The sequence below is a fragment of the Neoarius graeffei genome, chromosome 1 (genome assembly GCF_027579695.1).
Source record: "Neoarius graeffei isolate fNeoGra1 chromosome 1, fNeoGra1.pri, whole genome shotgun sequence".
Classification (NCBI taxonomy): Eukaryota; Metazoa; Chordata; class Actinopteri; order Siluriformes; family Ariidae; genus Neoarius; species Neoarius graeffei.
In genome coordinates, this window is record NC_083569.1 from 112,980,219 (window position 1) to 112,992,878 (window position 12,660).

Genomic DNA, 12,660 nt, shown 5'->3' on the forward strand with positions numbered 1-12,660 from the left:
AAATTACTATATTAGATTTATTGTAGGGCGGCACGGTGGTGTAGTGGTTAGCGCTGTTGCCTCACAGCAAGAAGGTCCTGGGTTCGAGCCCCGGGGCCGGCGAGGGCCTTTCTGTGTGGAGTTTGCATGTTCTCCCCGTGTCCGCGTGGGTTTCCTCCGGGTGCTCCGGTTTCCCCCACAGTCCAAAGACATGCAGGTTAGGTTAACTGGTGACTCTAAATTGACCGTAGGTGTGAATGTGAGTGTGAATGGTTGTCTGTGTCTATGTGTCAGCCCTGTGATGACCTGGCGACTTGTCCAGGGTGTACCCCGCCTTTCGCCCGTAGTCAGCTGGGATAGGCTCCAGCTTGCCTGCGACCCTGTAGAAGGATAAAGCGGCTAGAGATAATGAATGAATGAATGAGATTTATTGTTAACGCTTAAAACTATTCCTGTGCCATTCTTGAGGTCTCAAGGCATTTATAAACGAAAGTGAGGACATGGCTCTGCGTATATGCTTTAAGTTTTCTGAAAAGGACAGAGGAGTTCATGCTTTGCAGTTTATCTGTAAGAGGACAAGCTGCTTTTTTGCCTTATTAACTAAATAAGAAAGAAACAAATCAAGGCTGGTGAGGAAATGCCTGTTTATAGCTACAATATAACGCATGTGATAACAGGGACACACTTGTTTTGTCGATGCTCCACAACATAAATGGTAACTACAAATGGATAAAAAGTGCGATGTTGTTCAATAAAAAATTAAAAAATGGTAATCATTTGACTTTGACAAATTGCTTTAGTATCGGAGGAATGAAACACTTCGGTACATGATGTTATCAGGAAATAATCATCTGTAGTAACAAACTCCATCTCGTCACTGATTATTTTCCTGGAACAACACAACATGGTGTGATTTATTCCTTAAGTGTACATGTACAGTATAATACAGTGTCTCTGAAACTAGAAGTCTCAAATATGAGAAATATAAGAAATCATCTTCACTTGATTACAGTGTAAATACAACATAGATTGGACAATAAATAACTTATAAATACTCTAGATGTAAATACACAGTAATTAATACAAACCCAGGTCAGAAAACGTTGGGACGGCGTGTTGAAATTGAAATTAAAACTGAAAACAATGATTTGTAAATAATTTTGACCTGCATTACACTCAAAACCAAACAACAGCACATTTGAGTTTTTCACTCATTAATATTATTTTTCATTTATTTATTTATTTATTTTTCAAAGTAAACACTTATTTCAATTTTGATTCTTGCAACACATGTCCAAAAATTTGGGACAGTAAAGCATTTACCACTTTGTAATGTTGCCATTCTTTCTCTCAACCCTTAAAAGATGTTTAAGGACTGAAGACTCCAAGTGATGAAGCGTTTCAGGTGTTATTTTGTCCCGTTCTTCCTGCAAACAGGTCTTAACAGTATGGGGTCGTCACTGGCATATTTTCCATTTCTAAATTCTCCACACATTCTCTACTGGGGACAGAGGAGACACGCCCTCTTCTTCCACAGTCACGCCTTTGTAATGTGAGCAGAATGTGGTTTTGCATTGTCTTGTTGAAATCTCCCTGGAAAAGATTTTTTCTTGAAAGCAGCAGATGTTGCTCCAAAATCTCAGTGTACTTTTCAGCATTAATGCTCCATCACAGAAGTGTAAGTTACCTTTGCCAAGGGCATGGACACAACCCCATACCATGACACACCCTGGCTTTTGGACTTGTTCCTGGTAACAATCTGGATGGTCCAGAGCACACAGTCTCCATTTCTTCCAAAAAAGACCTGGAACACTGATTCATCTGACCACAATACATGTTTCCACTGTGTGATGAAACATCCCAGAAACATCCCAGACACCTCCGAGCCCAGAGAAGTCAACGGCTCTTCTGGACACAGTTAACATAAGGCTTCCTTTTTGCACAGTGAAATTTTAACTGGTATTTGTGATTGTAACTCTGTATTGTAGCTTTACAAAGGTTTGCCAAAGTAATCCTGAGCCCATGTGGTTCTATCAGCGACAGATGAATGGCAGTTCTTGATGCAATGCTGTCTGAGGGATCGGAGATCGCGGGTGTTCAGATTAGGCTTGAGCTCTTACCCTTTACGCACCAAAATTCCTCCAGATTCATTGACTCATTTAATGATGTTATGCACCATAGAGGGTGAAATATCAAAATCCCTTTCTGTCTTTCTTTGAGGAACATTGTTTTGAAACATTTCAGTCATTTTCTCACGCATTTCTTGACAAACTGGAGATCCTCAGCCCTAGTCTGGCTAACGCGACTTCAAGGCTCTGCGAGCATTTGGTCTGGCAAAGATATTAAGCCCAACCGTTTCCCAAAGGCGTGGTTGACCCGCCTCCCTGAAATGCCTCAGTTTGCTACTGGTCGAAGCCAGAAAAGGCTGTGACGAAGCTTAAACCAATCACATCACTCTTTCCTCTGACGTATGTGATGCGACAGAAACTGCTTGAGTAACAGGAAGAACATAAATACCTCCAGGGCTGCTCTTTGCTCCGTTTTCAATAAGAACTTCCCGTTGAATGCTTTCAGTACAGCATCTACCGCTGTGTCAAAGGCTTGCCGCTGTTCCATGTTCGTAATGTTTCTAGTGAATGAAGCGCTTCCAGCATAGATTCTGTAAACAATCTATGGCTTCCGGTCGCAGTTCTACTATGCCACTGCCTTGAACACGCCTCTACCCAGGGCTGTTGGAGATGCTCAAAGTTGATTGGCTCCCGATTTTTCGGGAGCTTGGAAGAGCTGTAGATAGCTTGCCTTGCCAGACTAAGCTCGCAACAGGCCCTTGTGTTGCGTCACACTTAGGATGGGCGGGCCCAGGCTACCTCAGCCCATTTTTGCTCCTCAAATACTCTGCCTAATCTAGGTTTGTCCCAAATCATGATTACAATCACCTGTTGACATCACCTGTTTCAAATCACATCATTATTGAAATGTTTTACCTCATTACTCGCCCTAAATTGCCTCATTCCAACTTTTTTGGGAATGTGTTGCAGGCCTGAAACACAGGAATGGATGTATATTAACAAATTTAAGGAAGTTGATGGGCGGCACGGTGGTGTAGTGGTTAGCGCTGTTGCCTCACAGCAAGAAGGTCCGGGTTCGAGCCCTGTGGCCGGCGAGGGCCTTTCTGTGTGGAGTTTGCATGTTCTCCCCGTGTCTGCGTGGGTTTCCTCCGGGTGCTCCGGTTTCCCCCATAGTCCAAAGACATGCAGGTTAGGTTAACTGGTGACTCTAAATTGACCGGACAGTAGGTGTGAATGTGAGTGTGAATGGTTGTCTGTGTCTATGTGTCAGCCCTGTGATGACCTGGCGACTTGTCCAGGGTGTACCCCGCCTTTCTCCCGTAGTCAGCTGGGATAGGCTCCAGCTTGCCTGCAACCCTGTAGAACAGGATAAAGCGGCTAGAGATAATGAGATGAGAGAGCAATTTTCATAAACTATGATAGAAAAGATAATGAGAGTTAAACACAAATTCACTGAAATGAAAACATGGGTTTAATGTGTTTTTAAATAAAAATAGTACACCTGTACCTGGTTGAAGATGTAATCTGAATCAGAATATTTCATTTCAACTTTTGCAAATTCTTCCAAATTATTGTTATTTAGTTGTAAATATCACTTAAACTTGGATGTGTAGTTTCACTCATCTAATATCTTGGTGTAATTATGAATTATTTATAACATTTCCTGACTATGTATTTGGTCTTTTGTAGTTACTCTGTGACTCTGTAACCAGAGCTTTGTAAAATAAAGTGTTTCTGTAAGAAACCATAACTGCTGACAAATCACTTTCATCACATTCACACAAAATGGAACTGCTCACATCATAATCACCACTTATTGCTGATATAGCTGTTTTTCACAGCCCTGTTCTGCTTCCTTTTACCAGTGACAGAAACACGAGTGTGTAAGAATGAATCATAATTTATATGGTTCATAAATACGACAGCCGACATTATCCAGTTCAGTTTGGAAACAGATGATACCTGTTCATAAATACATTGAAAAATTTAGATTTTTTTTTTTTAGTTGATCAAAAATATTTCTTTGTAAATTGGATGATAAACATAATTTCCACTGTTCTGAAATAATCTTTATATATGAATGATGATGAATTAATAATGATAGCTTTGATATTTTATCATTTTTCTACAGTGAGACCAAAACCAGTGGCATCCGTGAATCCTGATAAACAGGTGTTCAGTGGAGACGCCGTCACTCTGAGATGTGACATACAGGATGAAAGTGTCTCTAGCTGGCAGTACAGCTGGTATAAAGTTCCTTCACACAGTCGTGTCAGTAGTGAACAGGTGTACACAATCAGTGGTGTTAAAGTGGCCCACACAGGTAACTACACCTGTAGAGGAGCAGAGAGAGGAGGCTCACGCTCATCACACTTCAGTGATGCTGTTACACTGGAAGATGTGGGTGTGTGAGTTTGCTTGAGTGAGACATTAAAATGTGCAATTAGATATTCTTAGATTCTCATTATTAAATAAACCTACAAATTAACAAGTTTGTGTTTCCTGTGTAACAGAGAGACCACTGCCAGTACTGAGTGCATCTCCACAGAGCTGGCTGACTGAAGGAGACTCAGTGACTCTAAGCTGTGAGGTTACAGGCTCCTCTACAGACTGGACATTCAGCTGGTACACAACTGTTCCCTACAGATCCGGATTAACTCAAATAACAAATAGTCGTGGCTATAACATGTCTGTGGAGCTCCTCTCAGACAGCAGCAGAGGATCTGGAGGCAAATACACTCTCAGTCCTGCTGCTCTGAAACACACAGGAGTTTATATGTGCAGAGGAGAGAGAGGAGAACCAGCCTTTCACACACCGTACAGCAATCCACAGCCTCTATGGGTCACTGGTGAGGAACATTAACAATGGGTTTGGGTTAAAGTTTCTGACTGCAAAGTTGAATTCTGGGTAAAATGTTCTATTTCTCTTGCTGTTGGAATTTTGAGATGCTTTGTTGCTGCACACACTGTGTCTCCTATGTGTAAATATTTTACCGAGATAAAATGCGTCCCGCATTTTACGATTCCGGAGGTCGCTGAAGCAAGTGAGCAACAATATCACATGACCACTGTGGGGCGTGTTGGACCTACTTTGAACCAAAACAAGTCAGTGTGGGCAAACATGGCGGACTTGTCTCTCCTGCCAGCTAAAATCCAGTGTAAATGAAAAGGAAAGCCTGCCTAGTGAGTGTAACTGCAAGATAGAGCAAGGTTAGATGATGTCATTTTTCTGGACAGATAACTAAATCATTCTAGCTAGCGTTTAGCTATCTTAGCCTTAGAACCCATGAGCTCGACTCCACAGTAGCGTGTATGGAGCTATACACCTAATGTTTTGATAGAAACAATAACACAAAAGCAGTAACAGAGAAAATATATATTTGTCTTTTTTTTCACGGATCTTTTCGTGAAGGTCAACCACAAATTGCATTCCTGTGACTCAAAACTCTCCGAAGTCGATGCAGAGTCACAGTGGTTTCTGCGCATCATCATCCTGGTGTGACACAGTTCCATAGTTATGCTAATTAGTTAAAGCTCCCCACATTCGGCTGTTTCCTGTTTCTGTAGGGCCGTATTGTTTACCTCAAGAGGGAGGAAAATGGTCCCATAACAGAGAAAAGTGACCCTTGGGACATCAAAATGATCACATCTTGTCAGCATGATATTGTTCTTGTGAGATGTAGGAAAATGCTATGCATGGAAAAAAACTGAACATTTCAGATCACTTTGCAGTCAGCACCGTTAAATAGAGTACATGATGGTGGTGTGAATGTCAGTTGAGATTAATTCAACATTTATTAATAAGTATAAGGCAGTTAAAGAGCCCTTCACTTCTCGGCCTTTTGGCTGTATTAATAAACAAATACTGTATTCGTATTTGTTCTTATCAGTTTAATATCTGATATGTTCTCTAAATGAGCAAGTTTTTGGGCGGCACGGTGGTGTCGTGTTTAGCACTGTCACCTCACAGCAAGAAGGTTCTGGGTTCGAGCCCCATGGCCGATGGGGGGGCCTTTCTGTGTGGAGTTTGCATGTTCTCCCCGTGTCTGCATGGGTTTCCTCCGGATGCTCCGGTTGCCCCACAGTTCAAAGACATGCAGTTAGGTTAACATGGGGCAGCCTTGGGCTGAAGTGCCCTTGAGCAAGGTACCTAACCCAACCCCTAGCTGCTCCCCGGGTGCTGTAGTATGGCTGCCCACTGCTCTGGGTGTGTGTGCATGTGTTCACTGCTTCAGATGGGTTAAATGCAGAGGATGAATTTCACTGTGCTTGAGTGTGCTCATGGCAAATCAAGGCTTCTTCCTCTTCTTCTGAATGCTGGTTGAGTTTGGTGACAAAAGCCATGTGCTATCTTTTTGTTCCATCTCTGCTCCTCATTTTGTCATTAGTTTATTTTCCTTAATATAAAGAGGACGAAGGAGATGATTGAGGATCTATGGGCTGGAGGGTTTTATTATAAAATCCAGAAAGCCAGAGCAGGTCAACACTAGAGATGTAACTGAATATGAATATATTATTAAGAATGAACAGGGGTGGGTTTCCCGAAAGCCTCTTTAGGCCAAGAGAGTCTTAAATTGCTTCGTAAGAGCCATCGTCAAGCTCATGTGGTTTTCCTGAACAACATCGTTGCCTAAGTAGTCCTTTAGTTGTTTGAAATTTACGAGAGACCCAGACCACTTGTTCAAAACAAACAGCGACTCGCTCACAGCCGAATATACAGACTGCGCATGCACTGTAGAGGGACGCTCACAGTCAACGGGGGAAACTGGTGTTGAATCTGCTGCCCGTGTTAAATTATCTCATCTCATTATCTCTAGCCACTTTATGCTGTTCTACAGGGTCGCAGGCAAGCTGGAGCGTATCCCAGCTGACCATAGGCGAAAGGCGGGGTACACCCTGGACAAGTCGCCAGGTCATCACAGGGCTGACACATAGACACAGACAACCATTCACACTCACAATCACACCTACGGTCAATTTAGAGTCACCAGTTAACCTAACCTGCATGTCTTTGGACTGTGGGGGAAACCGGAGCACTCGGAGGAAACCCACGCAGACATGGGGAGAACATGCAAACTCCACACAGAAAGGCCCTCGCCAGCCACAGGGATTGAACCCGGACCCTCTTGCTGTGAGGCGACAGTGCTAATCACTACACCACCGTGCCGCCCATATGGATATTGTCATGTCACATTGATATCGCCACATTTTAATCAAATTTAACTCCATTAGGCAAGTGATTCACTAATTTAGTGTCATAAATGAGACACATTTCTGCACATCTAACATTGTGTGTGTGTGTGTGTGTGTGTGTGTGTGTGTGTGCGCGCGCACGAGAGAGAGAGAGGTTTTGACCTGTGTGTAGTGTGTCCCAAAGGAGGTTGAATTGACCTTTTTTATATATGAGAGAGAGAGAGAGATCTGTGGCGGCTGGTAGTCTTTCAAACAGGGGAGGCTGGTCGGTTATGATATTTCCAGGTTTTAAAAGAAAAAAATGCATTAATTTTGCCCATACTCTTGCCTCTGATCTAGCTGATTGTTGGCAGGGTCACAAACTGTGAAATAACAGGTTCTTTTGGCCCATTAGCCTACTGTCCAATATACATGATGGTGGTGTTGGGGGGGTATATTTTAACATTTTATATTTTAAAATTGTGGCATGTTGTTTAAAAATTGATCATTATTGAAAGCAGCTCTTTGTCAGGAACCTCAGCAGTAACAGCAGAGTGTTCTGGAATAGGCACAAGCACTGACCTTGGGGAGCCAAACATTTCATTCAATGACACTTTCCCTATATTTTACTTATTTTGACTGAGAAATGTTTTATTGACAATTTTGATAACCCTTCACTTTTAAGCCAGGTCTGTAGTGTGAAATGTTCTCGGCTGTGTTTTTGTTTAAAAATGTTTTCCAAATTGTAGCTGTGTTTAATTCATATCCAGAGAAATATATCTTCCAATATAATATACTCAGCATAAACATTTTAAATAGATTCTATATTTTTGGTCCATCCATGACATATTACTAAAGTAGCCTATTTACTGTTGTTGATGTAGGTCACTTGCTGTTAGCCAATTCACTTTCTCGTACCAGGAGAGCTGAAAGAAACGAGTATTATTCCCTACCTTTTTCACCAAGTCAATTTGAGGCGTTGGTCTACCCTGCTCTTTAATTTTTTCCTCGAAAGGAAGACTGGCAAATGGCTTCGCCAAAATTAAATCAGCAATGCTTGGCATCCGTGCGCAGCTTTCTTGCTAGCTGACTAGCCCCCTCAAGTTCAAGTTCAGTCACTCAAAAAACGAAATTTCTGGAACTAAGATAGCAAACTTGACAACACTATATTTACACTTTATTTACAATGAAAATATATACAAACTAAAAAAGCTGGTAGAAACCGTATGTAATGAATGAAATCGAAATGTAAGCTGATCTCTTACAATACAGCACACCACTTGCGAATCCGCATGGGACTGACCTGAAATTCACCGCTGCCTGTCTATATTTGAAACGAGCTGTCAAAGAAAATATCCGGCCGCTTTCACCGATCACCAGTCTCCTCGCGGAAAGCTTTGCCATGTCCCTCCCACTGTGAGGCCGGGAGTCCATGGGCAGGCGTTTTCGCAGTATTTGTCCAATAATTGTCTTGCATTTTGAGATTGAAAAGCGCATAGTTCCCAGTTATTGAGGGAATTGTGAAACCACTCACCCACATCTGCAATCAGGTACATTTCCAGACAAAATGAAAATTGCAAAAGTGATACCATTGTTTAAAACCGGAGATAGACACCATTTCACAAACTACAGGCCTGTTTCTTTACTCCCCCAATTCTTCAAAATACTCAAAAAACTTTTTTTTCAGATAGACGGGACAAATTCGTTGAAAAACACAACCTCCTTACAGACAGTCAATATGGATTCAGAACGGACAGATCAACATCGATGGCACTAATGGAACTAATAGAGGAAATCACAAAATATATAGACAATAAAAAAATAGCAATTGGAGTATTTGTGGACCTAAAAAAAAGCATTTGATACCATTGATCATAGTATATTATTAAGTAAACTAGAAAAGTGTGGTGTTAGGGGAGTTGGGTGGAGCTGGCTGTCGAGCTATCTAAGAAACAGGCAACAGTTTGTGCAGATAGGTGACCATAAATCTGATTTCATGAACATTACATGCGGGGTACCACAGGGGTCAATATTAGGTCTGAAATTATTCATATTATATATCAATGACATATGTAGAATTTCGCAAGCACTGAAATTTGTTTTGTTTGCAGATGACACTAATATTTTTTGTTCCGGTGAGAATTTGCAGCAGACTATGGAGACAATCACAACTGAAATAAATAAACTAAAACTATGGTTTGACAAAAATAAATTATCATTAAATCTAAGCAAAACAAAGATCATGTTGTTTGGGAGACACAAAATAGATTGTAATGTAGAACTGATAATAGACAATACTAAGATAGAAATGGTACAGGAAATTAAATTTCTTGGTGTGATTTTGGATCATAAAGTCTGCTGGAAACCTCATGTAGGATACATACGAGCAAAACTGGCAAAGTGCTCGGCAATACTGTGGAAAACAAAGCATTCTTGATTGTAAATCTTTGCATACTCTATATTACTCGTTATTTTTGCCATATCTGACTTACTGTGTCGAAGTCTGGGGAAACACCTACAAAACCACTCTACAGCCGATATGTACAATACAGAAAAGAGCAATAAGGACAATAAACAAAACAGGATACAGAGATCACACAAACCCACTATTCATAAAATCACACATGTTGAAATTTATGGATCTGGTCAAATTCAGAACAGCACAAATAATGTACAAAGCGAGAAAGAATCTAATGCCAAAAAATATACAAGGACTGTTTAGTGAGAGAGGGGGGGATATAATCTAAGGGGAGACCTACATTTTAAAAAACCAAAGGTTCGAACAAATATGAAAAGCATGTGCGTATCGAGCTGTGGGGTGACTTTATGGAACAGACTGGAGACAGAAATAAAACAAAGTGCAAATATAAATCTGTTTAAAAAAGGTACAAAAATATTTTTAAACAAGTATATAGAAGAGGAAGTAGGTTAACAGAGGATGATGAGGGATAAATAGAATAGGGTTGATTGTTATATTAGAACTTAGTATATTGTATATATTAATTTATGGGGATAGTTTATATCTTCATAGTTACAGGGATAGGCATGTAGTAGATATTTATTTTTGTAATTATATATTTATATAGATATTTATGAAGTGTATATATGGTATATAGTGTGTGTATATATATAGTAATTATATATATTAATATAGATATTTATGAAGTGTATATATGGTATGTAGTATATTTATTTTTGTAACTATATATTTATATAGATATTCATGAAGTGTGTATATATGGTATATATTTTTATAGGTGTATTAATGTAGTTTGGATTTTGGGGTAGTTAAAACGGCGTGGGAAATTAAAAAAGTATTGTACTTCTTCCCACTCCTTTTTCGAACAATGTGTGGTGTATTGTAATGTCTTAGCTCTTTGTTATTTTATTTATTTTTTTGTCACTTTCTCGTTGTCTTTCTTTTGTATGTACAAATAGTTACATACATTTTTTTTTTATACATGTTCGAAATAAATAAATTCATTCATTCAAGTCCACTGAGGCTGGGCTGCATCGCGTTGTCACAAGGGGGAAAAACTCACGCGCACATTAGGCGAACTGGGGAAAGTTATAACGGAATGATTTCGCACTGTAGTTGGGTTGAGCACATATATTTCTATGATTCTGAATCTGAAATAGCAATATTATAAGGTCAGCTATAACATAAGCCTAGCGCAATTCATCCTACACGATGTTCATCATTTCTAGAGGAGGCTGAGCCTCCCTCGTTGTCTTAGAGCAATCGCCCATGATAGATAGATAGATGGATGAGGTCAATACAACTTCCTTAGGTACAAAGGTCAAAACTCTCTTTCTCTGTGTGGCACTTATAAGGGAGCTTATTGCCCACTCTGCACTGTGGATAACGGTTGAAATAATCCTGACTACATGATCGGGGGGTAACAGCGAGCACGGGGAACACATTTACTTCATTATTTAGCTTATTATTTGCTCATTCTTTCATGTGAACGTTTGTTCATTTAATTAAAAACATGCTTGGAATAAAAATACTGCCCAAAAACATAAAATGGTTTCATTAATTAATTACCACATTATATTTGTAATGCTTCCAGATGATACTATATATTCTCTTATTTTAAACACTTTATATTTCATTAGATTTTGGTTAAAAGCGAATGGCATGTGACCTTATTGCCTGGATTTAGCAACTACTAATGCCTTCAGCAATGACAGTACAATTGCCTTTAGCAACTACTAATGCCTGTATCAGGGACATGCATTACAAAGATGCTCTTCAGATTCCTTCTTACGAGTGAGTTCGGGAAAACCATGTACAGAGACAATGTTCGTTGCTTAAGAGTCTCTCAACTCACTCTTTAGCTCTAAAGGGCAACATTACTGGAAAACCCACCCCTGATCATGTGTTCTTAACAGATACAAAGATGTTAACAGGAGGCACAAGATTCTGGGGTTGTTTTGTTTGTTTGCTTTCAGAAAACTTTTCAGAAAGACAAACCCATAAATACTTCAGGTTTAAACACTAATACAAACACAGATATGGATATTCAGAGGACCACACAGTTACAGATGATGTCATGATGTTAGACTGTTATTAAACCCAATACAAATAGCAGAGCTGTAAAACAGGTAAGAGTCCGACACAGTAAAGTACAATATAAGACCAGAGGGAAAATCCAAAAGAGTCATCAAAAGCAAAGGGTCTAAACACAGCAATGGCAATCACAAACTAAACATGGCTCTGAACTTTGTACTGTGTAAATGTATGTGCGGGTCGAATGTAATCTACAATGAGGAAGTGATCTGGAGGTGGTGTGTTCGAGCTCAGCTCATACTGAGATGATGGTGCCCTCTGGTGGTGAGGAGGCATTGCCCTGCTGTCCTGTGTCTGATCATTTTATTCCTTTGCAGCAATTGTAAGACTTTCCTGTGCTTCTCATCCCAGTTTTGATTTTGTCTCTTGGTTTTGACCTTTGCCTTTTTGCAGTGTTTATGATTATGGATTATCTGGGGTTAAACTTTTCTGTGTTATGACCCATGCTATGGACTGTGGCTTTAATTACTGGATTAATAAACAGAATTCTGGACACACATGCACTTACTGTATATCCTTATTGCATATTGCACTGATTCTTGTTTACATGACTCTCTTCTCTATTTAAGGTGAATCTCCTCCAGTCTCTCTGATCATCAATCCCAACAGAACTCAACACTTTACTTCTGACTCTCTCTCACTGAGCTGTAACTCTACTGACCAGAGTCGTTCTACTGGATGGACAGTGAGACGATACACACACAGTGAGGGAGTGTTAGATTGTTCTCCATGTAAAATCAGCTCCCTCTCCACATCCTACACTGGAGTTTACTGGTGTCACTCTGAATCTGGAGAAAACAGGAATCCTGTTAACATCACAGTGCAGGGTGAGTCTTCATGTAGTGTGTTTATTATTAAAGGAAAAGG

The 12,660-nt window shown here is 40.2% G+C and overlaps 1 protein-coding gene across 1 annotated transcript in view; it reads left to right on the plus strand.

Moving 5' to 3' along the window:
* Positions 1–12,660, plus strand: part of LOC132885941 (uncharacterized) — a 450,234-nt gene that overhangs the window by 165,242 nt on the left and 272,332 nt on the right. Inside the window, exons 17-19 of the mRNA XM_060920476.1 lie at positions 4,180–4,452; positions 4,562–4,897; positions 12,363–12,620. Of these exons, the coding sequence (XP_060776459.1) occupies positions 4,180–4,452; positions 4,562–4,897; positions 12,363–12,620 (867 nt within the window). The remainder of the gene's footprint in view (positions 1–4,179; positions 4,453–4,561; positions 4,898–12,362; positions 12,621–12,660) is intronic.